This window comes from Choloepus didactylus, chromosome 21 (genome assembly GCF_015220235.1).
Source record: "Choloepus didactylus isolate mChoDid1 chromosome 21, mChoDid1.pri, whole genome shotgun sequence".
Lineage (NCBI taxonomy): Eukaryota > Metazoa > Chordata > Mammalia > Pilosa > Megalonychidae > Choloepus > Choloepus didactylus.
The window spans coordinates 29,245,640-29,272,648 of record NC_051327.1 but is presented as its reverse complement, the minus strand read 5'-3'; the positions used below and the strand labels follow the sequence as shown (position 1 = coordinate 29,272,648).

At 53.5% G+C, this 27,009-nt stretch overlaps 1 protein-coding gene across 2 annotated transcripts in view; it reads right to left on the bottom strand.

Annotated features, from left to right (window-relative positions):
• PDPK1 (3-phosphoinositide dependent protein kinase 1) overlaps positions 1-27,009 on the bottom strand; it is a 92,325-nt gene that overhangs the window by 7,142 nt on the left and 58,174 nt on the right. For both annotated transcript variants that reach the window (XM_037813523.1, XM_037813524.1), the window contains 9 exons: positions 24,094-24,136; positions 23,676-23,813; positions 18,662-18,806; positions 13,863-13,960; positions 7,589-7,664; positions 5,222-5,290; positions 4,953-5,049; positions 3,995-4,168; positions 1,929-2,146 (listed from right to left, as the gene is read on the bottom strand). In XM_037813523.1, the coding sequence (XP_037669451.1) occupies positions 1,929-2,146; positions 3,995-4,168; positions 4,953-5,049; positions 5,222-5,290; positions 7,589-7,664; positions 13,863-13,960; positions 18,662-18,806; positions 23,676-23,813; positions 24,094-24,136 (1,058 nt within the window). The remainder of the gene's footprint in view (positions 1-1,928; positions 2,147-3,994; positions 4,169-4,952; positions 5,050-5,221; positions 5,291-7,588; positions 7,665-13,862; positions 13,961-18,661; positions 18,807-23,675; positions 23,814-24,093; positions 24,137-27,009) is intronic.

Genomic DNA, 27,009 nt, shown 5'->3' with positions numbered 1-27,009 from the left:
TCAGAGTGATGTCATTTTATACAGCATGTTGCCTCTGAAAAACTCCACTGTACGCGTGAGAAAATAAGACCGAAAAAGACAAACATCATCACAGTACTATTACAAAATTTATTTTGACCTCGGACTCCCTGAAAGGGATCCATGGATCACACACTGGCAACCACTGTTCTAAAAAACAAAATGCTGGAAGCCTTCAAATAACAGATCCCTCAAGCTCTCTGCAGCCCTCAGCTTCCAAAACGGGCCTGGCATCTGGAGGAAAAGGAAGGAGAACTCGAAACAAAAAGACGGCAGGCGAGAGGCTGCACATGTGGCCTTGCTGCCCGCTGCCCTCGCCATCCTCTCTGGAACAGCAGGTGCAAGTGCCTGAGCCCACCGGGGTCCTCTGAAAACACCCTGGGTGGGAGGCACACAGACTTGCAGGGGAGTCCCCTGGGAAAAGGAGCTGAAACTCCAGCGTGCAAGCGAGCACCCAAGTGCAAGCACTTCCCGATGTGCTCTGCGGGAGGAGACCCAGCACACTCTTCTCAAGGGCTCGAGCCGCATGGGCAGGAAGCTCTGCACAGCCCCTGCTCCACTTAGACCTGGGTGTTCAGCCCAGCATTTTTCAAATCCGTTTGCTCAAAAACCTTTTGTCTCCTGCTCAGAATATTAATATCCCTAGAACTTTAGGAACTATTGCTTTAAAGGACAAGTTTAACCGCTCCAAAACTTTGGATTTCTTTTGGCCAATATCTATACTCACTTTCTCTAGAGACAGTAAGTTCTAATGGTGCAAAGTTCTGGTCGTATCCACACGCTGCGTTCCCTCTGTGTGCCCACAGTCGGTCTCTCGCTGGGGAAGCAGCTGAGGGACCCCCTCCTGGCCCACATTCCTCCGCACAGCAGTCCCCCAAGTCCTGAGCCCCCTCTCTAGCCTGACCAAGCTCTCAGGTCCTCCCGCCATTTCCGCCCATCCACATGCACCCTTCTATCCAAACACGTCCTGAAACACCTTCTGCGCCTGCCGTGGGCACCACTCTACCTATGCAAAATGGCCAAAGCGTAAAACTGGTTGAAGAAACAAGCACAGGTGAAAGCAGTGGTGTGCAGAAGCCCCGCTCCCGTGGCCAGGTGGGAGCGTAGCACAGAGACACAGACAGGCTGGGCTTTGAAGGAACCTGCAACTTCATACAAAACCCGCATGAACAGACCAAACAAACTGAAGAAATATGTTCACAAAACATACAAGGAGAAAAATCGTCACCTATATAGCTCTTCGGAAGCAACTTTCAAAAGGTGTAAAACATACAAAAAAGATAATAGTCGAAGAACACAAATGCACCTCAAAAAGTAACTACAAATGGCCTGTGAATACACGAGATACTGACCTCAATAATACACACACAAATTAACACAAGCCCGTTTTTGGGGCACCAGATGCTCAGGGGTGGGTGAAGGAATGCTGGGCAAGGTGGGTTCCCAGGCCCTGCCGACCCCATGAACAGCCCGTCTTGAAGCGTCTTGAAGAAGCAATCAGACAAATGGGAAAGGCCAGGCACCAAGAAATGCTTGCAAGAGCAAATGCTCAGAAACACCCTGCATGTCTGAGCACTGGGTGGTGTTTATTAAAGCCAAGGCGAAGCCACATCCACCCATAGGATGTCAGCATGCCTGGCAGGGCAGGGGGCTGCCAACGGCCTCACCCACCAGAGCTGGGGCAGGGTGAGGACTGGAGCCCCGAGGACCCCAAACCCTCTCACCCCTGGGCTGCAGGCCTGATGAACCCTCTCAGCAGCGCCTCACGGGCGGGTGTGGAAGGTGAGGCCGTGCACGTGCAGGAAGTGGTACCCAAGGCCAAGCCGCCCCCTGCCCGCCCCACTCACAGCTCCCCTCACGCATCACGCTGCAACTCTAACGGAGCATTACCCACACCTCATGATTCTTACCAAGGGTTTCCACTGGCCTGCTTCTCCAATAATAACCTTTTCTCGTCTTCAGAAAACTGTAAGTCCAGTTCGAAAGAATTTGTGTCCAGGTCGTGGATGTACTGCTCTATGCTGCTGCCTGAGCGTGGGGGCAGGCCCGCGTCCGAGGCGGACAGGGAGTGGCAGGACGAGGATGACGACACCTGCATGCAGCCAAACTGGCTCAGGAGATTGTCGTACTGCACGGAGAAAGGGGGAGAGGAGAACAGCTCCTTAGTCTCCCTCTACGTCCAAAGACCCACATGCACCTGCCCTGGGCCACTGACGGAGCGCCCTTCCTGCAGGCCGTGCGGCCCTGGCGCCCAGAGGCTGGCCACGCCGGCAGAGGGGCCTGCTCCTGGGGCTCTGGGCACGAGGTCCGCGGGCGAGTCTGCCTCTCTTGCTGCCACTGACTGTGGGCAGCTTGCTGACTCCTCCTCCACTGGACGCCCGGTCACGGAACCAAGGCAGAGCTGGATCCTGCCCGGTCCACTTATGCTCCTTCTGAAGGAACACGGGTCAGAGAGGGGTGAGCCTCAGTCTTACCTCCAGAGAGGAGCCCCAGGCCCTCGGCCGGTGTGGGGCCAGCCCAGTAGCAGCAGCCAGAGGCCTGCTGGCCTCCGCAAGGCCCTGTGAATGGGGCCTGGAGGAGGGGAAACCACTCGGGCTCTAGGTCCCAACTGGGTGCGTGTAGCCTGGGAGGAGATGCCCCCACCCAGGCTGCGGGAGCTCAGTGTCAGCCTAGCTGACGAGCCAACGGGCCACCAGAGACACCACGTGTGCCGGCTGTGGCTTGAGAACGTCCACAGCCATGTGGCCAGAGCATGGGGGGCTCCTAGACTGCAGGAGATGGGCCCTCTGCCGTCTGCACATGCAAACGTTACACCAGGGGAAGTGTGCTGGGGTGAGCACAGATGGTTCAAACACAAGGATGTAGGGAAAACTCTAAGGGGTGATGCCAGTAGTAGTTTTAATTTAGCTTTGGATGACTTCTAGATAAAGTAATGGCTTCATCTAGAATTCCTCAGGCAACAAAAGTGAAATTCCAATACACCGTCATTGGTTAGGAAACCCAGCAACTTAACACCAAGACCAAAGTCAAACCACACAAAAAAGAATATGATTATATAAATATTTTAAATCATACTTAAATATTGGGGGCAGGTGGTGGTGGGGAGGGGACAGAGATGCAACGAGAATGCCCATAAGCTGGTACCCATTGGAGCTGGGGGATGGACACACTGTCTCATTATGCTGGTCTACTTTTGGTTGTTTCACCTTTTCCATAATGAAAAGTTTCAGTTTTTAAAACCCCATGTCTGTAGTTGAGCCGAAACTGGGCAGGCAGACAAGCTGGTAAGTATGGGTTCTCACCACAAACCATGGAGTACTGCGGCCCTGGGACTGGGCTGCAGTCCCCGCTTCTCACAAAGCACCAAAGCCAGACGTTGATGCTTGTCCACCCTCCTGATGCCACTTCCCCAAAAGTCCAAAGCCGCACTGCCACACTTGTTGTGGAAAGCTAAGCTTGCTCTGGAGTGTCTTCAGACACATAATTAGAAAGGCCCCAAACCCAACAAAGGTGATGGGCCCCCAGCAGCCTCCCCCTGCTCCTCTGCCCCAGAGCCACACCCCTGCTGGGATGGGTGCAGAAGCCACCGTTCCCACTGGCTGTGACGTGCCCTCACCCACGTCTGGCTCCATCTGACCCTCTTGGGTGAGAACCGATTGTACTGCTCACAGCCTAGGGAACAGGAAGGAACAGCTCACCGGCCCGAGAGCCTCGTGGTGCACTCCTGGCCCCAGGCAGGCGACCAGAAGGTGGGCCCGTGCACACAGGGGCTTGAGAAAGGCTCGTCAGCAGTGAGGCTCGGTGAGACTCAAGACACAAGGCCAAGTGCTCAGCACGAATGGGCCTCAGACAGTGGCCCTGACGCCTCCCCCCCCAGCCCCTCCTCACATGGACCCGCTGGGCACCCAGGAGGCTTGGCACGCGGTGCCCGGGCAGCCCCACCGCCCCAGCTATCCTGGCGTGCAGGCCGGCTTACGTTCCCGTAGCAGTCTTCGTCATCCTCAGACATGGCTGGGAGGTAGGCTGTGAGCTTTGGCGGCGTCTGTATGTGCAGGCCCTCCCAGGTAATGGACTCAAAGAATGGGTGGGCCTTCAGCAGGCCGTAGCCTTCCATTTCTTCACAGCCTAACCGCTTGGTGGCATCTAAAACCTTCAAAAACATCAAGACAGGTCAACATCACAGGTAACAAGTAATTCTGACAAAGGAATGAGCCGGTTAATTCTTTCCCGTCCTCAGTGTTTCCCAGAAATAGCGAGGGCACGGCTCATGCCCTGGCCCAGCCCAGCCCCACTAGCTCTCCAGTCTCCTTTCCCTTTCCTCTCATGGGTGAAAACGAGCAACCCTCGTAACCTAACTAGGTACAGCAAGTGTCCTTCTAAAGCACACAGTGACCGGCCCAGCGGCGCCTCCCCTGGCCCCTGGCAAGGCCCTGGGGCATCCCCCACCCTGAGGGGAGACAGCGGGAGGGTGGGCTAGCAGAGGGCCCTGCCGGCCCTGCCCTGGGCCCACACACCAAGGCCAGCGGCCCAAAGCAGCAGGTGGAGGGGAGACCAGGTCAGCAGCAGGCCGTGGCCAGACACTCTGGCCACTGGGGCCTAAGGGCCCACTCCGGCGGGGCTGTCTGTCTTTGACCCTGGGTAGGTCTCTCGAGCCTCGCTTCACCTGCGGCTGTGCTGACCCAGCTGCTCCAGCACCGGGGCACACAAAACGCCAGGTAAGCTGGTGAGCAAACGCCACGGGACGTAGTACCTTCCTGTCTCGTTGAGGTCAACAGCCGGGACTTGGCAAATTGAAAAGGGCTTATAGTAAAATGAGCTATAGGTTACGAACCTATCTGTGATCTCTGTCGACCCCGAAAAGGTCATCCTATTCGACACCGGGTGCCTCTGGGAAGCCACTCTGCACACAGGGTTAGATAAGTCCAAGCACTTACCAAGAGTTTTTCCACGAGGTCTCTTGCCTTAGGGAAGAATTTTTCTGGAAAATCATATTCCAACTTAATGATCTTCTGAAATATAAGATATTCGTTTCTGTAAAATAAGAACAATCGCCGGGCAAGGTCATAGAAAGCTGTGTAGCGCTCTGCGTCCTGGGGCAGTGCACACTCCCACTCAGGCCTTGCAGGGTGCACACCGCGACACACCAGCACGGCTGAGCCGCAGCCCTGCCCTCCCGCCCCACCGGGGAGGCACGGTTTCTTACCCGGCTCTGAACGGCGGCAGTCCTGCTACAAGTTGGTATATTATGCATCCGAGAGCCCAAAGGTCTGAACTTTAGGGAGGGGAAAACAAGGAGAAAGGGCATTTACACAGCAGAAGGGACCAGCGGAGCTCATTTTCAGTCCCGGTGCTGGTTATGCCGCCCCTGTTCAAGCCAGGGAGAGGCAGCGCCGGGGCTCGTCTTGGCCCTGCCCGCGGGCAGCAGGCAGCAGCGGCCGCACCGGTCCTCTGTCGGCCCGGAGGGTGGGCTGACGTGTCCTACCACACACTGCAGCGAGCAGGCCAGGCTACGGGGTGGGGGCCCAAGAAGGGTGCCAACACCAGTTTCAAAAATGACTAGAGGAGGAAAAGGGACTGAGAGCAGCCTTCCTTCAGTGGAGGCAGGAGAGAGGCAGCCGAGAGGACGTGCCGGGCTGCGGGGCCCTGGAGCCGGCACAGTTGCCTGCTCTCCGGGGACCCCAGTGTCTGCCCCAGGACCCAGGGGCACAGGCACATGTCAAGGGCATGGGCTGGCGGCAGTCAGCCTTCTCCCTCCCTTTGTGGCCTCTGCTGGGAGCCCCTCGCCCCTCCTTCGTGCTCATCTTCATTACACGTTTTAAAGGCAAAACACCACGAGCTCCATTTCCATGAGTCATTTCCGGAACACAGCTCCATTTCCCATGGGGTTCCGGGCTGTTGGGGGACCCGGAGGAGCTGTTCTCCTGCCCATGGAGTCTCCACCCACGGGGCCTCTCCCCTGCCCTCCCTGCTCTCCCTGGTCCTCCTTCCCTGCCTCAGCTCCCCTCAGCGCTGGCCTGTGTTCACAGCCTGGGACGCCCTTTCTGTGTTCTATTTCCTCTGCAAGTGTGACATTCTGTCCCCAGCTCAATCCTGGGGGGCCCCTGGGGTGCACCTCCTCCCCCACTGAGTCCTGCGGGTGCGCAGGGCTCAGGGCTCGTGGGGCACAGGCAGTTCCTGGAAGAGGCCGCACCCACAGCTGGCATTCTGGAAGATCAAGTCACGGGCGTGGGGGAAGCACCCACACGAACAGCAGCCGGAAACACGGCACTGGGACCTTGGGTGGAGGCTCTCTGTCTGCGCACTGGTGTCACCAGCACCACAGGCCCCGGGACACGGACACAGCTCTCCACGGGAGAAAGAATGCAGCAGACCGAGTCACGGCAGGGCGAAGGGTGTGCACACCTGGATCCACATTTGGCTCCTCTGCTGTTGGGGCTAGCATAAGATGGGGAGGAGCAGGCCGGCGGCCGTGGGGAGAGGAGCTGCATCCTGATGGCTTTGCAGGCGTCTCCAGAGAGGAAAGGGCCTCGGGCTGACTCCCTCAAAGCAGACTCCCCTCCTCCCCTCCTGGGGTCCCGTCGGCGCCCCGCCCCGGGGAATGTGTCGTGCTCAGAAGCGCCACCTGCAGCCCCTGGCCGCGCACTGCCCGGCCACCCCTCGCCCGCCGACAGCTGCTGCTCTCGGTCTAGGAAGGTATTTCCTCGAAAGCTGCCAGTGCGGGACGCGGGGAGCACCCGGCGGGAACTGGAATTGAGGGCCCAGCGCAGGAAGAACCCCACAACACCTTCATTTTACAGGACTCGCTGTCGCCTGCACCTGCTCCCCAGCTGTCAACTCTGAAACCCCAAATACTGATGAGCACCCCCTGGGCCCTTGCTCCCGAGCCCCTCAGACATCCTCCCGCTCCTGGCCACCGGCTCCCCCAACTTCCTTTCCTCCAGTGCCTAAGCGTCCCGCAGGGCTGACCCGTCCCCACGCCTGCCCCTGAGCCCCCGACTCCCTCACTTTGGCTGTTTCATGACCTGACTGAGGCCATCACCAAAGACTCTCAGGCCATGGCCACTGCCAAGCTCAGCGCCTGCCGGCTCTGCTTCTGCAGGGCTAGTCCTCTGCCCTCTCCTGCCTGCTCCCTCCCACCTGGGCTGCCCTTCCCAGCCTCTTCCCACTCTCCCAGAGGCCCCTGCACCCACAGCCGTGCCCGAGGTGGCACCCAGGTGTCCTGGGCCCAGGGGCCACAGCTGGAAACCCACCTGCCTGGTACAGCCCCATGGGCCACACTTTCCCCACCAAAAGGCCTGGTCTCCACAGTTCTTCCTAAAGGAACGAGATCACATCTCCACCCGTAAGGCAACACCAGAGCCCGGGGTATAAATTACCCTAATAAAGTAACGGGCATGTGCATTAGAGGGAAAACACTGATTAAAAAAGTAAAACGTTAATTTTGCTCTAAATATGCTTAACTATTTCAGAATCATGAAAGCTAACAATCGTAAATGTTAATCTCATATTAACCAAACTTACAAGCTACTTTAGACAGGAGAGAACGATGGATCAGATGAAAGCAGGTTACCTTTTACAGGCGGACTTCTCTGTGAGCAGTTCCGGAGAAACATACTGCGCGGTTCCGACAAACGAGTTGGCCCTGGCTGATGAGAAGGGGAGACTGGAGGGGTCAGGCTCGGAGACACCCGCGATCTGAGCAGCTGCTCCTATCAGGACACCTTGTTTCCACGTGAGTCCCCTGGGGCTTTCTTTCACACCATCCACTCCCAGGGCGCCCCCTGTCCCAGGTCCTCACCCCCCCTTCCTGGACACCGCCCGAGGCTGGCACCAGGCCCCTCCTCAGCGACCCCCTCCCCCGTGAGGGACACATTCGCTGGCCACTGTCGGCTGTCACTGCCCAGCCCACCCCCACCTCATGCCTCACGGGAACGGGGGTGCCATCTGATCTGCTCACTGCTGAGCCCAAATGGCGGCAGACCCACGGCAAGCACACAGTGAGCCTGAAAGCCAGCTCCTCAGAGAGTGTGGAGAGGGCTCGGAGGGCACCCCAGACCCAGGGAACCCCATCCCGCCAGCCCTCCTGCTTGCCGGGCACTCAGCTCACGGAGCACCACCGCGGCTCTCCGAGCCCAGGTGGCAGGGGCACTCCTCTGGGGGCCTGTGCTGCAGCCCCTCCCTACCGCTCCCGGGTCTGGCGCTGCCCCACAGCGTGCGGGCCGGGCTGGAGGCTCCTCACAGAGTGCCCGTGCTCCCGGCACCAGCGGACATGGGACGGGAGAGGGGCCGGTCACCTGAGAGACTGCAGTGTACAGGCCACCCACTTGTCGAGGGCGCTGTCCCCTGCACCATCCATCCCAGCCCTCCACACACAGTGCCACGGCCGTCGCCAAGGCAGCACTGCAATCCAGGCTCACTTTATGCAGCTCAAGCTGCCCTTACTCAACATCTGTAATAACATGGGCTAGAAGTACTTGTCTTCAAGGACACATTTTCCTAAACCAACCAGGTCCAAGTGTGCCAGGTAAGACACTACACCAAAACACCTGCCTGCGCCCCCAAAGGTCAGACAGGTTCCTACAATCTGGGGTCTCTGGCCCTGTCCTTCTGGAATCGGGTGACGCGACCAGCAGTGGTGGCCCAGGAGGGCCACCAGGCAACCCGAACGGCAGCAGCATGTGCACCCAGCAGGGGATCTGCCAGGGTGACCAGGACCCTGAGGGCCACTGACATCCGGTGGGAGGAGGCCAGGGAGGAAGCTCTACTTCCTCCAGCGGAACGGTCAGCCCCAAGTGTGCCAGGGGCCGGGATGAAAACCCTGGGCTGCGCACCCCGAGACCCGAGGACACCTCGCCGGGCCCGGGCACCTGCTCTCCTCGGGGGTCCTGAGGTGGTTCTGGGAGGAGGGGGTTTTGGGAAGGAGGTGAAAGCTCCTTTCCCTGTTTTTCTCTTATCAAGTGACAGCTGAACATACCCCCACGGACTTTATGAAGTTTAGGTAATATGATAAATTGATTTGGATGAAAGAGAGTAATTTGAGGTTTTATTTTCCTGTTTTATTTTTAAGCCAGGATGAGAAGTGCAAATGTCTCTTTGAAGAAATGCAAGTTAGGTGAACTGATGGCATCATTTCTGAAATGTTTTATTTACCTTTTCTTTTATACCAGATTCTTTTAAAAGTTGCTGAAAATTATCATTTTTGTATATCTTCCTAGAAGAGTTTCTTTTATTAACATACTTTTAATCATAATATTTCACTTTTTCTTTGGATTAATTGGCCAAATGAATACAAAATGTGTTGTGTTTTCTATAAATAAATACAAATGAAAAATCTGGGAAACAAAAGTGTCTGCCGCAGCCACCTAGTTTGGGGGAAGCACGACTCTCCCACGCTGCCGGAAGGTGCGCACCCTGGCCGGGGGCTGACTTGGAAATGGCCACGGCAAAAACAATGAGTCTGGACTCTCACCCCACACCATGCACAAAAAGTAACTCCGAACGGATCAAAGACCTACATGTGAGAGCTGAAACTATAAAATTCTTAGAGGAAAACACAGGAGTAAATATTCATGACCACAGATTTGATGAGATATGACACCGAAAGTACAAGAAACCAAAGAAAAAGTAAATTGGACTTCATGAAAATGAAAAAATGTTTGTGCATGAAAGGACACTATCAAGAAAGGGAAATGACTGAACGATAGAAAATATTTACAAGTCATGTACCTGATAAGGGACATGTGTCCACAATATATAAAGAACTATTACAACTCAGTGATTTAAAAAAATCCTGTCTCTATGGATTTGCCTGTGTGGACATTTTACATAAAAATTCATACGACATGTGCCGTCTGTGACTGGCTTGCACAGGGGTAAAGTCAAACACGAGGTTTTACAGTGTCAGCTCTTACACACAGGCCTTTGACTCATTTTGAGTTAATTTTCGCGTATGGTGTGAGGTGGGGATATCCATACACATACACAGTTTTTTAAACAAATTGGTCACCATTGGAGGATGCTGGTGAAACAAATCATGGTTTTCAAATGACAAGTAAAGCGGTAAAGAGTGTTTACTCAGCTTTTCCTCTACAAACACCACCACTGATGAATCAGAGCTGACGGGGGGGTCTCTCTTCACAGAAGTCCAGCTCATGGACGACAGAATTAGACCCTGTGCTTCTGCAGCCTCTGATGAGCCTGTGGGTCGAGGCCATCAGGCCACAAACGGGGCCGACCTCGCAGGAGGTGTCTGGACGGGCTGCGCTTCCGGGTGAAGCACACGGACTCGCGCAACATGTGCCCTTGGCGACTGGCTTGCTCGGGGAGGGAGTCAAGCATCGATGTGGCAAGCAGCCAGATCAACTCCCAATTTACAGGAAAGGAAGGAAAGGAAACCTGGTGAGTGACTCCACCGAGCTGCAACCAGCAAAGTCTACAGGACAAGGGACCTGGTTTCTTCAGCAGCACACAAGGGACACAGAGAGTTGGGGGGGTGCTCCCAGTGCCCCGTAACACCACACAAACAAACAAACAAAAAGGCCTCTGTGACAGCTATGGCTCAACAACACAGATTTTGAAGAGAACAAAGCATGACCTCTCGCAGTGGTAGAGCCGCATCTGCTGGGAGAAGTGTGGACACTCACTCCTCGACGGCGTGAACCCCAGAATACGGCACTGCTTTTGGAAGGGAGACTGTGCTGCTCCTGTGCAGGGGTGGGCACGGCTGCCCATGCGAGGGTGCTGGGAGGGTGCCGGCGGCTGGAAGAGGATCTCCCCGCCTGGGAGAGGGGATGGATGCGGCCTGAGGTCCAGACGGTGGCCGTTCCACAGGTGGGGGCTGAGGTGCAGCTGGAGCCTCCCGCCTGCCCCTCTTCTCCAGCCACTCCACACCTGACACCCAACACCCGCTGAGCCTCCCTTCTCCCAGTTTTGGGGAGTGGTGCCTCCACAGCAGGCAGCCTCCCAGAGAGGTCTGGGAGCACAGGCGAGAACACAGGTTTCCAGGTACAAAGCATGAGCCCCAGCTCCAGGCCACCTGGGGCTCCAGAGAGGCTCTCACAGAGAGGGCAAAGGCCAGGGATGAGCCTGGAGGAGGGGCTGGTCCTGACTCAGCCGTCCACACCACAAGGTAGCCAGGAAGTCCCCACCCACTCCACGACCACCGCCCCCTGCCTTCGCAGGCGTGTGGGCCCCTGCTGAGGCCCCAAGTGAGGGGAGACATCTGGAGGGCTCACCCCTACCAGGAAGGGGCGAGCCAGGGACAGAGGTCGGTGAAGACGGGACACTGGCTCCCCCCAGGAGGGATGGGCAGCACGTTCACTGCACAACCAGAGGGACCTACAGCCTTGAACCCTCACATTTTCCTTCTGGAAGCTTTGAAGATGTTTTGGGGACATCACCCCTGTACAAAAGCAAAAAAAAAAAAAAAAAAAAAAGAAAAAGAAAAAGAAAAAAAAAAGCCAATGCAGGAATCAATTGTAGGACTCAGAGTTGTTTCAACAAGTCAACTTACTCCAACAGCAGATGAGAGTAAGTTGTTAAAATGAGTCATTCCCATAATTAATTATGCATGTTTTTCCTTTTCCCTCTAAGAAGGGAAAAAAAAATGCCGACTCATCTATCTACCCAAGCAATTGTCCCTGGTTTTCAACCATGTAATCCCTGCAAGGACTTTCAGCCTCCTGGTTCCAGAAAGAAAAGCAGGTTTTTTCACTCTTCCATCAAAGCATTTTAATTATTATATTTCTTAATGCCCTAGAACTAGTCCCGTGCCAAACAGCAGATCCAGAAGAAAATACACCAGAAGGAAAAAGGCGCAGAGCAGACCCCCAAGGGGGGCAGCCCCAAGGCTGACCGTGTGGCTGTACCAGCATCGTCCAGGCCTGCCGCTCCCACCCGACAACAGCAGGCTCCCCACGCCAGGGAGGGTCAGCGGGTAAGACACTGGGCAGCCAGTGAGTCTTCACGAGAAAACTGGGCTGGGGATATGGCTGCCCCTATTTGGTTCATCTTATTCATGGGCGGGGCTTATGGTTAGGATGTCAGGCCACGTCCATACAAATAAGATACACTGCTAGTAAAATGGCTGCTTCTTAGTAGGAATGAGTTTAATAGATTAAGGTTTCACAGCACCTCACACAGTCCAGAGGACTTCCGGTGCTTCTGGATCTTGTCCACAAAGACCACTGAACAGGAAGTGGGGAAGGTGCTACAAAGGACGGAAGGGTGGCAGGCAAGGGGCGCCAGCATTATGCCTTGTAAGAATTAAGGACCTCTTCAACGGCTGCAAATTCGGTTTCCAGCTCCAAAAGGGCTTTAGGATTCTCAGAGAAGTTTCCAAATCCAAGACACCATGTTTGTGCAGAAATTAAAGCCCTAACAGATGGAATGTTGATCAGGACACCCTCAGTTTGAAAACCCAGGGCTAGGAACCCCGGAAAGGAAAGATGAGGCCTTGGGGGAGGGGCACCCAGGAAGGCGAGCCCGCGCCCCGCAGGACAGCACTTGTCAGCTGTGCCCCAGGCTGGGGCCGAGACCCAGAGATGTCTGAGTAACACCTGCACACGCCAGCCAGCGTCCCACACAAGTAAACAATCTAGCTTGTGCTGCCACTGCTCACTGATCCTGAGTGTCTGTACAACTCTCGAACAAAGATTCCATGAAGAGGTGCAGACACAACACGGGACAAATAAAAAACAAACAGAAGACCAAGGAGCATCTGAAGGCGTGCCTCACCACGTCACCATCCCCACCCCTGGCAAAGGGGAGCCCCCGGTGGGGGCCCTTCTCTGCCACTCCCCCTTTCCCAGGAGGCCCCTGCACCCCCACCCTGCCCCATCCAACTCCAGCCCCGTTATTCACCCAGAGCTTCTGACTGGGGTCTTTATCCCCAAGATGCCACGGGGGCAGGTAGGCAACCACAGCCCGCGGCCCCGCGGTGGCCTCTACAGTTCAGGACTGGGCCCATGACACACCCCTGGCTCTCTCTCCTGCCCGGCAATGGCGGCAGGATAAGTCCTGCGTTTCATTTGCAAGGCCCAGTATTAACCCACACGACAGCTTTCAGCTGCCCCTCCCCTGCAAACCATCATAAAGGGCTTTAACTTCTCTCTACCCAACACTTTAAAGTAGTTTTCAAAAGCTACACGACCATTCCTGGAACCTTCGGAGCTGATGATTTTTATCGAGTAGACACTGGAGGATAGACAAGATGCCCTAAGGCTGAGACCGGCCAGGCCGTGCTGCCGGCCCAGGGTAGCCCCTTTCCAGGTGTCCAGGTCATGGAGGTGGCACCTGAGATTACCCGAGGCCAGAAGTGATCCCGGGGGACCAGTGGTTTGGAGGGTCTGCGACGATAAACGTGAGTGTGACCCACAGGCCAAAGCAGTGCCCACTCATCATGTGATCTTGCAGAACCGGCTCAACAAGAAAGCCTGTGCCTCATGGCCCAGGGGAGCCTGACGGCCCACGGGTCACAGCCCACAGCGGCCCCACCAGCCCCCACCCCCTACCTCAGGGCCCAGGAGCAAACATGGCACCCCTGGAATTTTCCAGGAAGATGACCAGGGAGGATGGGCCACAGCAGGAGCTCATGAAAAATGGCAACCCCAAGACGGAGGGCACCCCACCCCCCACGCCGTGCCAGCTGCAGGCAGCTCAGGAAGCCCCTGGACGTGCTGCCTCAGCAAGACCCCGCCAGGGAGAGTGGAGCCTTCCCTAGGAAAGCCCAGCCTCGGCCTCAGCCGAGCAGAGCAACCACGAACGCCTGTCCTTGCGGGGGGTAGCACAGGTGGGCACGTCCCTCTCCCGAGCCAGGGCTCTGTGCAAACACCACGCACACGCACCTTGTTTGCTCTCTGGCGATAAGACCTTGGCTGTTCCAAAATCCGTGATCTGGATGTGCATATCTTCATTTAACAAAATGTTTTCTGGTTTGAGGTCCCTGAAAAAGGTGATGTTTACATTTGAGATGAAATATTTAAAAGCTGCATCGTCGCATACCTTAACTTTTGCGAACAACCCAGTGAACTGATTAATGCCAGTCACCTCACTAACAACCAAGCACAACCACTCAACTGCAAGTCTGCAAGTCCAGTCTCCGGGGCACACTGAACAAGGATCAGTTGCATTCAAAGACACTCAGATTATACCACTGTATCACAGAAGCACCATTTCTAATAAGCTTTTTATTGAAGTATAATCTATTACCTTTTTGATACTGTTTTAAGTTTCATCTACATGTTAACTGTCTCATCACATCCTTAAGCATAATAAACAAATCAAGCCCTGACTGAACATCTGCCCCTTCGCATGGTGTAAATGCTCCCACCACGACCCTCCTCCGGCAGCCAGTGTGGTGTCCCACCCCAGAAGGCGGGGGGAGCCGGCAGCCACACATGGGCAAGGCCTGCTTCTACCACACACATCAACAGACGCAAAGAACTGCAACGGCAGAGAGAACAGCAAAACAATTAGGAAGTGAGGACTTTTAAGGAATTATTGCCTTTATTTTTAATATACTTTAACCTTTAATCTCAGCTGGGTTTATTTAACAACCAGCTGGCAGAATCCCTGGCATTTTAAGTCGCCTCTCACAGCCAGCTGTGGTGGGTCTCTGCCGGGGAAGAGGGGCAGAGTCTGAACAGAGGTCTGTCTGGCTCCAAACCCAGTCTCTTGCTTTTTAATAATTATTTATTTTTATTTGTGGTAAAACACACATAACATGAAATCATTTTAACCATTTTAAGTGGACAATTCTTTGACAGTAAGTATATCAACTTTCACCACTCTATTTCCAGACAATTTTCATCATCTCAAACAGAAACTCACTTAGCAAGAAGCACCCCCCGCCCCCCGCCGCCACCCCTGGGAACCACTGTTCTGCTTTCCGTCCCTGTGAACTCGCCTCTTCCGAGTAGCTCAGGTAAGTGAAACTGTACAGTACTTGTCCTTTTGTGTCTGGCTTATTTCACGCAACAGGGAGCCGTCAAGGTTCATCCACGTAGCAGCAGGGACCAGCCCTTCACCTCTTTTGACAGCTGGCGAGGACTACGCTGGATGCAGAGAACACAGTCTGTTTTCGCACTCCTCGGCTGATGGACACTTGGGTTGCTCCTGCCCTTGGGGTGCTGTGAAGAATGCTGCGATGAACACTGCTGTACAAATATCTGTCCAAGTCCCTGCCTTCAATTCTTTGGGGCACACAGCTAGGAATGGAACTGCTGGGTCACATGGTAATCCTATGTTTAACTTTCTGAGGATCCGACAAAACTGCTTTCCACAGCAGCTGCACCATTTTGCAGTCCCACCAACAACGTATGAGGGTGCCTATTTCTCTACATCCTGTCCAACACTTGTTATTCTCAGTGATTTTAGGGAAGAGCCACACCATCACTACAGTTTTAATTTGTCTCTTTCCCATCTATTCACATACCTATTGGACACCTGAATATCTTCTTTGGAGAAATATCCATTCAAATCCTTGATCCACTCCTAATTCCAAGTATTTTCTTCCATGCTCTAGGCTGTCTTTTCACTTTCTTGATAATGTCCATCGGTGCACACAAGTTTTAAATTTTCATGATGTCCATTTTATCTATTTTTTTCTTTTCCTGCTCATGCTTTTGCTGTAAAATCTAAAAATCCACTGCACTTATTCCATTTCTGCCTTTTTTTTGGATTCAGTTACTTTCTTGTAGTGTACAGTTTTGATTTCCTTCTTCTTTTCTTCTCTTCATAATTTTTTAGTTATTTTCTTAGTGTTTACCTTTTAACCACAATAAACATCTTAAGCTAATAACAACTTAGCTTGACCAGTGCCAACCTAGATTTAGTAGTCTATAATCTCTCTTCCTGTATCTCTGTCCCCCCTCATGCTGTTCTTATCTCACATCACATCTTTATACTTGCTATGCCCATTAACACAGATTGATAATGTTATTTTACACGTTTGCCTATTGAGTCACACGGGTGAAAAAAGCTGTTATAAACCAAAAGGATAGTAATACAGGATTATATATTTACCTATGTAGTTACCCTCACCAATGTCTGTCATGTCTTCTTACAGCTTCGAGTTACTGTCTAGTGTCCTTTTATTTCAGCCTGAAGGGCTCCCTTTATAAAGCATTTTTTATAGGGCAGTTCCTCTGGTAACGAAGCTTTTGTTCTTTCCTAAATGTCTTAATTTCTCCTTCATTTTTGAAAGCTAATTTTGCCAGATATATAATTCTTGGTTTGCAGTTTTTTTTTTCTTTAAGGACTTTAAATGTGCCATATCACTGTCTACCGGCTTCCACGGTTTCTAATGAGAAATCGGTTGTTAATATTATTGGGAATCCCTTGTATGTGACAAGTCGTTTCTCTCTTGTTTTCAAAGTCCTCTCTTAGTCTTTGGATTTTGACCATTTTGCTATAATATTTCTTGGTGTAGATCTCTTAAAGTCTCTTATTTCCTCCAATAATTTTTCTGTCCATTTCTCACTCTCTCTTGTCCCTCTGGGACTCCAACGATGCCTATGTTGGTTTTCTGGATGGTGTTCCACAGGTCCCTCAGGTTCTGTTCATTTTTCATTATTTTTTCTCTCTGCTCCTCACACTGGATAATTTCAATTGTCTTCAGGTTCACTGATCCTTTCTTCTCCCTGTTCAAGTCTGCAGGTGAATCTGTCTAGCAAATTTTTTATTTCAGTTTCTGTACCTTGCAGCTCCAAAATCTGTTTGGTTCCTTTTGAGTAATTTCCCTTTCTTTACCTTGTTCAGATGTCTGCCTAATTCCCTTTAGTCCCTTGCACATGGATCCCTCTGCATATTTAAGGCAGTTGATTTAAAGTCTTTGACTAACAGTTCCAGTGTATTAGCTTCCCAGGGATGGTTTCTGGCAAATTTTTTTTTCTTGTGAATTGGCCATACTTTCCTGTTTCTCTGTGTGTTTTCTAATTTTTTTTTTTTTTTTTTTTTTTTTTGAGAACTGGATATTCTGAGTATTATGTTGTTACTACTTTGGAAATCTAGCCCCCTCTCCCCCCATTCCTCTGGGATTGCTAGCTTTTGCTGCATTGTTGTTGTTAAGGCTGGAGCCGTCAACTTGTGACTTTTCCAAACATTCTTTGCTCCCAAATGGGAAACAGTAAGAGAAAGGGGGGTGGTGGTGGTGGTGGCTCTGTGTCTTTAAGTCTCCTCTGCTGCTCTTCCCTGACGGGGATTAGAGCAATGGCCACCTCAGAGGCAGCCCCAGGGATATGAAGCAGCTGATCAAAAGCAGCAATCAGTGCCAGACCACACTACCCAGGATTCTGGGGGACCAGGTCCTCATAGCAACCCTGGCACCAGGAGCCTGGGCTGCAGCCCCCCTGCTGCCTGCCACACAGCCAGGGGATGTAGGGTATGAGCTGCTGCTCGGAGGGTGAAATTTACCAATATTTACGGCATTTTGCCAGCCTGTTCCTCTGGCTCCTCCCTGGACACTGCACAGTGCTCCACGAGACTCCCGAGTTCACAGCACTGACTCGGACAGTTCCCGTCAGCTGAGCTGCTGTCTGTTCTGGTGGAGGGACTGATCTCTGTTAGTTCCTACTCCACCATCCTCCCCAAATCCTCTGGAATATATGTCTGAAGTATAATCTATCATTTTCATATCTTACGAACTCTTTCAATTTGACTTTGTCAAAAAGTCATGGAAAATCAGACTACAAAAGCTACAATGGAAAAAAGAAAATCATTAATCAAGAAGGCTACAAAGAATTGTTATACTGACAAAACAAAGCAAAACAAAACAAAAAACAACCCAGGACAATGGGCAGAGCTGGTGTTCAAGGCCGTGAGCCTCTCGACTACCCCTGGACTCCAAGCGGCAGCCAGCTCTTCTCAGTGCTCACCCGTCACAGCCTCAGTGACAGAAGGCAGCTCTGACCCTGGGGGATGACGACTCCTTTGCCAAAGACCATAAACTGTGGGCAAAATGCTCATTAGTCCCTTATTTAACAAAAGCAAAAGTTTTTAAAAATACTATGAAAGCTTTATTCCTGAATGTGTATAACAGGAAACTTTCTAAACGAAGCTTTCTGCTAAAATGTTACAAACTAAAACTGTGATACTTTTCTATCTCATTAATTTAACTTATAACAAGCCAAGTATTGTTTATAAACCGAGTATTTCCTATTTGTAGGACCTGAGAAAACCCTCATGTTTTTTTCTATCAGTGATCAATTCCCTTCCTATTCCTCAGTCTTACTCCCTCCACTCACGGAATTATGTGCGAGTCTCATTTATGATGACCTCCCACTAATGTGCACATCCATGAAAAGTTCTCACGGTTCATGGAAGGAAGCAGAAGTTTACTCTGCATCACCTCCAACAAACGTCCGAGGAATGAGAACCGGGCATATGAGAGGGAGCAGGAAAAAACCAACAGAGGAGAGCAAAGTGGTTCTTTATTTTACAGGACTGTAGCAGATCCTATAGGAGTTATTAGTTCTGATTTAGAGTTACCCAGAGTACTCCACTAATAATCTGAAACTCATTCAAAAGTGCGGATTTTAAGTCCCGGCCTGGACGTGCCCGCCCTCCCCTGCCCCTGACTGCCAGGCATCATGCCGGGAGTGGTTGCAGGTCCGCGGGGTCTCGTGCGGGGCCCTGTGGCACTCACCTGTGGATGATGCCCTTGCCGTGCAAGTACTCCAGAGCAGACACGATCTCAGCCGTGTAAAACCGAGTGCAGGTCTCGTCGAAGGAACCAATTTTGCGGATGTATTTAAGTAGTTCTCCATTTTTAGCATAGCTAAGGCCAAAATCTTGAGCAATGCACGGTTAAGGAAGAGTGTAAAAACAGTTTTTTAAACTATCCTGAACAGACCAAAAAGGACATTTTTTGAAAAAGTTAAATGAAAACTGAAGGTTTGCAACTGGTCTAACACAAAGCCCAGGTCCTGAAACGCCCGGCCCCAGGCCCAGGCTTGACACCAGTGTGTGGGGTTCTTGCCAAGAAGTCAGGGACACAGTCCCCGGAAAAGCGCAAGCCCTCAAGCCCAGACTGCCCCACCCCAGAGGGCATCCCAGCCTCCAGGAATGGCAACCACTGGAGGCCACGGTCAGGGCTGCTCCCCTGGGCTGAGGCACCGACGGCTCGTGTGCTGGCCTCGCGTGCAGAAAGGGCAGAGCTGAAGCCTGGGGGAGGGCACCGGCTCCACACAATCCTGCGGCCCACACGCGGTGAGCACCACTGTGTGCTGGGCTAAGAGCCCATTCCCAAACACGCTTATTAAATGAACATTCCATTCCACGTTCAGGGGTGACAAGTTGGTTAAGAGAAGAGCCATCTCACTAACATCTCGCTGCAATCTGAGGCCAGCACTGGTTGGGGGGCAGAGGTGCTCCCCCAGGCACCCCAGCGCCAGGATTCCTTTCATTCATCTTCTTTTTCCACAAAGGACCTGAAATTGGCTGGTCAACAGATTCCAGAAGCATCACACATCTGCGCCTTCTAGTGGGAACTGACAGGTCCTGGGCCCCTCCCTGGCTGCCAGAACTTGGTGACCCTGGTCCTTTTCCACCCAAGCAGGGGCTCTTGAGGGCCAGGAAGTGGTGGCCGGTGCCCGGGACAGTCCTGTTTACCCAGGTGTTGTCATCTCTCCAGGGAAGTGCAGGGGACCATGCCCAGGAGGGCAGAGACAGCAACCAAGCCTGCCAGAGCTGCCTCTCGTCCTGCTCTGTCTCTGGCCAGCCAAGCTCTTCCAATGTGGACAATTTTAAACAGAGACTGAAACCACATCCGAGCCTCTCCGTACTCCTGGAGAAAACAGGGTCTGGGCTGTCCCCTTCCCTGCCGTGCCCTGCCCATGCTGCAGGGGCCTGCACGCCCGGAAAGCCTCAAGGGCACCAGCCACCGGGGATTCCTGCTTTGGCTCTCACCTGACCCCACAGGGCTCTGGGACAGACCGCCCATGGTGCCAGCCTCCGAGCCTGGCTACTGCAGGATGCCTTCTGTCCAGGAGCCTGCAGGCCCACGGGGGGCTTGGGCAGAGCCAGGGTGGGGAGCGGCTTCTCGGGCCCCTTAGCTGAGCACCCACTGGGTTCTTGTTTCCTGCGGAGGGAACACTTCTGGCTCTCTGCTTGGCTGTGGGGCTCAGGTGACTGTTAGGGTTTGACTGTTCAGGATGACTGCTCTACAGACCCCCAGGTTTACCCCGACCACTAGGGTGCTCTTGCATCCCAAGCATGTCTTCCTCCTCCCTTGTGCCAGCTCTTGGACTGTGAGGAGTGGGTGAATTCCTGGAGGACAAGCACAGACCCAGCCCTGTGGCAGAGACCCCAGGAGTTGGTGAGCCCAAAGCCACCACTTCAGAGAGGAGGGCCACTGGCCCTAGAGGCTGGACAATGTCCTCAGGGTCACAGCACACAGGGACAGGCCCAGAGCCCAGGTTCCTGACGCCCAGTGCGGGGCTCCTTCCCAGGCGGCGGGAGTGGGCACCAACGTGCAGGGCAGCAGGTGCAGGCTCGGCCTGCTGGGAGGTGAGGAAGGCCAAGGGCCAGTGACAAAAGCCAGAATCTCCCCTGCCTTCCCAAGCGCCTTGGGGGGAGGCGCCCCACCAGCAGTGTGGCTGAGGAGGGAGGGCAGCTTGCCTCCTGGGAACGGCTCACCACCGCACAAGGCTGAGGGGCTGCCGGCACCCCACTCCTTCCGCCCGGCTTCCTCAGGCTGCAGTAGACCTGCCCCTCGCACCACCTCGCACTCACTGGCCCTGCGCCAGGTCCAGCCCTGTGGTCGCTCCCAGACAGCGACAAGGAAATGCACAGGACAAACTGCACCCCTCTCCCCAGGGGCAACTGTGTTCCTAGTTGGGCTTTTCTTCACTGTTTTCTCTTTCTTGACATGATGCACGTCACCAGAACTTGGAGTGGGGTGGGAGACCCGAGCTTCATTCTTGCCGGAGGTAAGTGAGCCCTCACGGTCTTCTTGGGCTGGAAATTAGTCTTAAAAATCAAGGGCAGCATATATCACCAAACAAAGAACCTGGAATCCATTCTCCACACATTTTACACTGACCAAGGCCATCAGACAATGAGAAGGCGAGACTGCTCTTGTCTAGACTCCGAGCTGCCCAGTCCCGCCAGACGTGAACGTGGGAAAAGACAAAGCCAAGTACCAAGGTTCTGCCAGAGTCTCACAAGAGTAATATGCAGCAACCACCAGCTCTGCAGGGAGTCCGGGACCAGAGCCCAGGGCTCCGAGGTGTGGCCATGCGGTTCCCAGCGAGGCATGAGGAGGGAGCGACCCCCTTCGGTGTTCTCAAGGTCACTGAGAGCTGCCTCAGAAGCAGTGGGGGCAGCGAGGGAGAGAAGGGGTGATGCCGGGACCAGGGGGAGAGAACAGCCACGGGCCGGGAGGCAAACGTCCTAGAGCACCTGAGAGCAGACGGGCAGCACCGCCCTCTCTGCCCTTCAGCTCCTGGGCCTCTCCCCACCCCTCTTCCAGGCAGAGCCACTAGGAAGACCCGCCCCGCGCTGCCTCCGTGTTCCCACTGCTGCCGGCCACCAACCACGGCTTCCACGGGCCAGATCCACCGCCGGGCCATCTCCGGGTCATCCTGCAGCACGTGGAGAGGCCGACTGCGTGCGCCCTCCACCGGAACCACCTCACCAGGCGGCCTCTGCGCCCCAGCCGCCTGCTTCCCTGGTGGCCCCACCCTCTCGCCTCCGCCTCAGCCTCACTCAAACACCCCTTACGGGGCTCGGCCACTCGGGGCACAGACTGACGTGCACACCTGCCCGCAGCAGATCCCCTCGGCCCTCTACAGGGAGGGCCACTGGATGGGCCCAAGGCACCTGCCCCGGCCCAGTGCTCTCCCCATTTCTTCCCGCTCAGTACCTGCACCACCACACCCTGGGCACACACCCACCAAGGAGGCATCTAGACTCCCTTTTCTCACCCAGTTCTGCCCACAGGCACTTCCACTGCTCCCACCTGGCCCCCTAACCCAGCCTGCACCACGGCTACAGCCTCTCCACACAGCAGTGCAGAGCCAGACACAGCCCAGCTGCCACTCAAGACCCTCCTGGGGTTCCCACCACACTCGGAAGAAAATCCAGACTTCTCACGACCCCTCCCAGGCCGTGGAGCTCCCCCCTCCCCACCCAGCATGGAACTGCCTCCCTTGTGTGGGCACAGCCCCATCCACACTCTGCCCAGGGCTGCCACCTCCAAGCAGCCTTCCCTGACTACCTGAGCCCAAAGAGCCCCTCATTCCAGCTACCAGGGACCCCTTACCCTGCTTTCCAGGGACACAAGATGCTGGGGAGTATGTCTCACTGCTTGAGGGCACATGCCATGCTGAGTGACTAGGCACAGCTCGCTCTTCCACTACAGGAGGCTCCAGGAGGGCAGAGGTCGTTTTGTGAACTGGCAGCTCTCCCTTACCTGGCACTCAACAAGTATTTCTAAAAAAAAAAAACAGATGCAACTGGCATTGACAGAGCCAGACAATGGCATTACAAGTGGAAGCAGGATCGAGCATGGCTTTAGTCCAGAAGACTCAAGGTATATTAGGAGGGACAGGGAAGGGACTGCCAACCGTGCTGGAGGGAGGGCAGAGGGGTCCGAGACCTCAGCAGACATGTGGACTAGCTTTGAGGGTGGCAGGCTCAGGGCGTGGGTGGGGGTGGGGAGGGTGCCCCTGAGATTTGAAGGGAGAAGGGAAGGGAGAGGGGAGGGAGGGAAAGAAGAGACGCAGAGGCCGAGGAGACCGGGATGAGTCTGCTGGGCAGACGTTCCCGGGACCTCCTGACTCCCTCTCGGCCAAGCAGATGCCAAGACCGTCTGCTGGGAGCCAGGGCAGGGTAGCTGGGCAGAGGGGCCGGAGGGAAGAGGCTGGAGGGCTCGGGGGAACTGGCAGGGCCGAAGGCAAGCAGAATGACACAGGGCAGTGGCACCCGACAGCATGATGTACAGTCAATGGCCACGGTGTCCCCAGTGCCGATTCCTAAGCACAAGCTAAAACAAAACAAAACAATCAAAAAAAAAAAAAAAAAAAGACGCTACTCCAGGGTTCCACGAGCAATCAGGGGAACAGGAGATGCTGCTGGGTGAAGCCAAGCGCAACCCAGTGCACACTCTCTGCTGGAGGGTGAAACTGAGGGTCAGAAACCACACCGAGCCGAGTGAGCAGCTGCAGCAGTGGTGCTGGTGGGTGTCCTGGGATCCTGGGGCTCACTTCCTGGACTGCTGATTGGCAGCTGACCTTGGTAACGCTCCTCTCTCCAATTAGCGCCCCCCACATCCGCCGAAGCCCACAAGGCCGTCCTCCTTGTGCCCCCACCCAAGCTTCCTTTTTCCTTTGAGCCCAAGACCTGACACCTGACAGACACCCCAAAGGTGCCGGCTGAAAGAATGAGAACGCCTTCGAATAAACCTAGCAACATCTCACAAGGATGTTTAGAATGGTCAAGTTAAAATAATAAAGAGCAATCCTTAGAAACTGTGTTTACCAGAGAAAACCTCAGCAATTTCTTTGATGACGTCCTCTTAAAACAGCATTCAATCTCGGTGCCTCTGGAGGGCAGCCATCCAAGGGCCGCGTGACTTTAGAGTACTCCACTCGTGGGCACCAGCACAACAGTAAGGCAGGTGTGGCATGCTTTCAGACACCTGACCGCTCAAAGGATACACAGCTTTTCGTCATCCTGAAACGTGAAGTACAGTTTAACAAAGAAGGGATGGTCCAGGCGTGACATCACATCTCGCTCCCGGGTTACATATGGGACCTTGTTCTCTTTTATTATGTGACGTTTCTCCAGAATTTTAACTTAACATGAAAAAGAAACTAATTAATAAAGTTGGAAACAGTGAAAATTTAAAAATAAAATAAAATAAAACAAAAAATAGGAACACCCTGAAGACCTAACTTATAAATGTAACCGATAAAAACTAAAGTTCTTCAAAACACAGACAGACATCTTCATGTGTGCACCACCTACGAGGTCTCTGGGACCCACCGGAACCCTCTGGACCACCCCCTAAAAGGTACCACACAGAGGCCTCACCCTCCCTGCACTGCCCACCCCGAGCTGGGGACTGTTACTTACTAGCATATTCTCTGGAGGTTGCCAGTTCCCGGGCTAGGACAACCTAGGTTAGGAAGAAAAGGGGAAAGGAGAAAAAGCACGCGATGGAACAGGGCGTGGGGCTGGGCAGTCACCCACAGCCGCCCCCCACCACAGGGTTCTGCAGCTATGCTGAACTGGTTTTGGTCCTTTACTAGCAAGCACAGCTGAAAACCAAGGCCCAAGGTGGAGTGCTCCAACAGTTAGGGGCAAATTTAATCCCTCGACTGTTTCCAGAAGGTTCTTAATCAGCTGCCAACAGTCCTCATGGTGCAGTGAAAATACAATTTCAGGAACATCTTGGGCTAACAAAACCTTCCAAAAATCAGAAAGAAGTAAATAGCACCACCACAAGGGCTACAGGGAATTTCTGCTAAAATAAAAAAGCTGCCCTGAATCTGGGCATTTTCAAATCAGCCTCACCCCCGTTTTCACTGGGTGACACCCTCAGACACCGTGATTACTATCGAGGCCACCAGGGGCACAGGAAGCCAAACACCACCGCCTGCCTAGCGAGCGCCTCCTGGGGGCTCCCTCTGCTTTGTGTTCAAATTCCACATCAGGGACAGAAGAAAGCCCTAACACGGCAACCCCACGACTCGGAAAAGACCTTTCTACACAAGCAAATCCCGGGACGCACCATGAGCCTCCCGCTCTGAAGCAGCTGATGCAACCAGCCTGGCGGTGCCCCGGAGACGGCTCTGCCACCGGAAGCGCGGCCACTGCGGTTGGCGCAAGCACCAGGAGAGCCGCCGAGGACCTGCCCCAGCCTGGGGAGAGGCGCGACCCGACGGGTGCACCCTCAGGAGGCCCTGGGCCAAGTGAGGCAGACATGGGGCATCAAAAGGGATGAGCTGGCACAACAGGCACCTGAGTGGAACAGCTCACAGTCTCTTTCCAGAGGAACATGCTGTGGACGAAAGCACAGCAAGGGAGGGGACAGACTTAGGAAGGACTCCCCTTCTCTAGTGTCGTAAGCGAAAAAAAGGAGGAAATAATTACGTTAGACAGTACTAATACTTCATAGAGTCTCCTTGGAACAACACATTTATGTCATCTTTGATATGTAAACTCAGAACTCCAAAAGCAGGTTTCTCTGGGGGGGCGAGGCAGGCCGTGTCTGTCCGGGTTGCCCAGGCTGGCGGCTGGGAGCCCCCCTGCTCCAGCACCAGGCTCTGCCGAGCGAAGACAGGTCCAGCCTGCCAACTGCCCCTGTAAATCCTTGTTTCCCTCCCCTGGAAATCTAACCCCACTGGACTTCATTTCAGGAAGGGCGAGGACAAGCCGAGGGCAGCGCACGTCACTTCAGAGCCAGGGCTGCAGGGCTCTGACCGGGCACGAGGAACGGGCCCCGCCCACTCACATTCCCGGGCAACCTCGGAACAGGGGCCCAAAAAGGGCTCAGCAAGGACCAGAATCACTGCTGTGGTCTCCACATCAGGAGTGTGCCACCCAGAAAGGTGCCTGCTTTCTCCCCACGTGGAGACCTCAAATAATTCCCACACCCTCGTCAAGCCAGATGTCCTTAAGGCAAAACTGAGGAAAGAGACAGCACTTCTTCTCTCCCTGGAATATTGGAAATAATTGTAAAAAATGGCCAAGGTTCTTTTCAAAATAGTTTCTTCTTTCTGAAAGGATTTGGTAGTGAGCACCACAATTATGGGGAGAATACTCTTAGTGTAAGTTTTTTATCACAAGGTCACAGTTGTTTTATAAATTAAATTAGATGGTGGAGTGAGACACTGCAGGGCTCCAACCCCCATAGAAGCTTTGAAAACCAGTAAAACTGGCAGAAACATCTTTCTCAAAGCTCCAGGAAGCAGCTGGAGGACGCCGGTGACAGGGTGAGTGCTGAATCAAGAAAAAGATGACTTAGAAGTGGTAGGATCTTGTGGCTCCTGGGCTGGCCCCTGCTATACCCCTTGCCACCTTAGTGCACAGCCAGCTTGCACTCCCTGTGCAAACCCGACGCCAGTCTTAGAGGGAGCAGAGTCCCCCTCATGCACATACTGGGGCACGTATGTCTGGCCCAATCTGTCTGCAGTGGCCTGAGGGGCCCCTCGTCCCAGAGCCTGCCCTGCGTGTAGAAAGCAGCTCACCCAGCTCTCCTACAGAACATGGTGGGAGGACTGCAACTTGCACTGCTGGGGGCTGGCACTGCTGGGGGTAGGACACACTGTTTCCTGGGGAAGAGGGGCCATTCGTATCTCTGTAAACAGGGTACTTCCTAAGCCACCTCACACACCCAGGACAAGACACGTGCCCAGAAAGGACCGGGAAGGCCCCCATGCCTTGGCCTGGAGCTGTTCTCTAAACTCATCATATGGACAAGCCTGAAGGCGAGCACTCTCACACGTCAGTCTGCAAAGACTGGGAAAGGTGTTTAATTTTCTCCCCTCTTCTGCTTTTGTTGTTGTTAGCTCCTGGAATTCAAGGAAAGTTCTGTCATAACATAAGCTGAATACAAGCTTAAGGAACAGATGCCTCAGAGGCTAAATTCCAGCGATAATACATTAAGATATCAAAACATCCTGGTTTCAGCAAAAGGTTACAAACATATGAATAAACAGGATGCAATGATCCAGGTAAAGGAAAAGACTAAAGCATTAGAAACCATCAATGAAGAGGACTAGACCCAGAACACATCAGAGAAAGACTTTTGAAAATGGTGTTAAATATGCCCAAAGAGCTAAAGGAAAACATGAACAAAGAACTAAAGGAAATCAGGAAAATGATACACAAAGGCAAAAAGAATAGCAATATAGTTTATGAAAAGGAACCAAACAGAGCTGAAGACCACAGTCACAGAAATAAAAAATTCCCTAAAGGAGTTTAACAGCAAATTGAGCTGGCAGAAGAAAGAATTGGAGAATGTGAAGATAAGACAACCGAAATCAT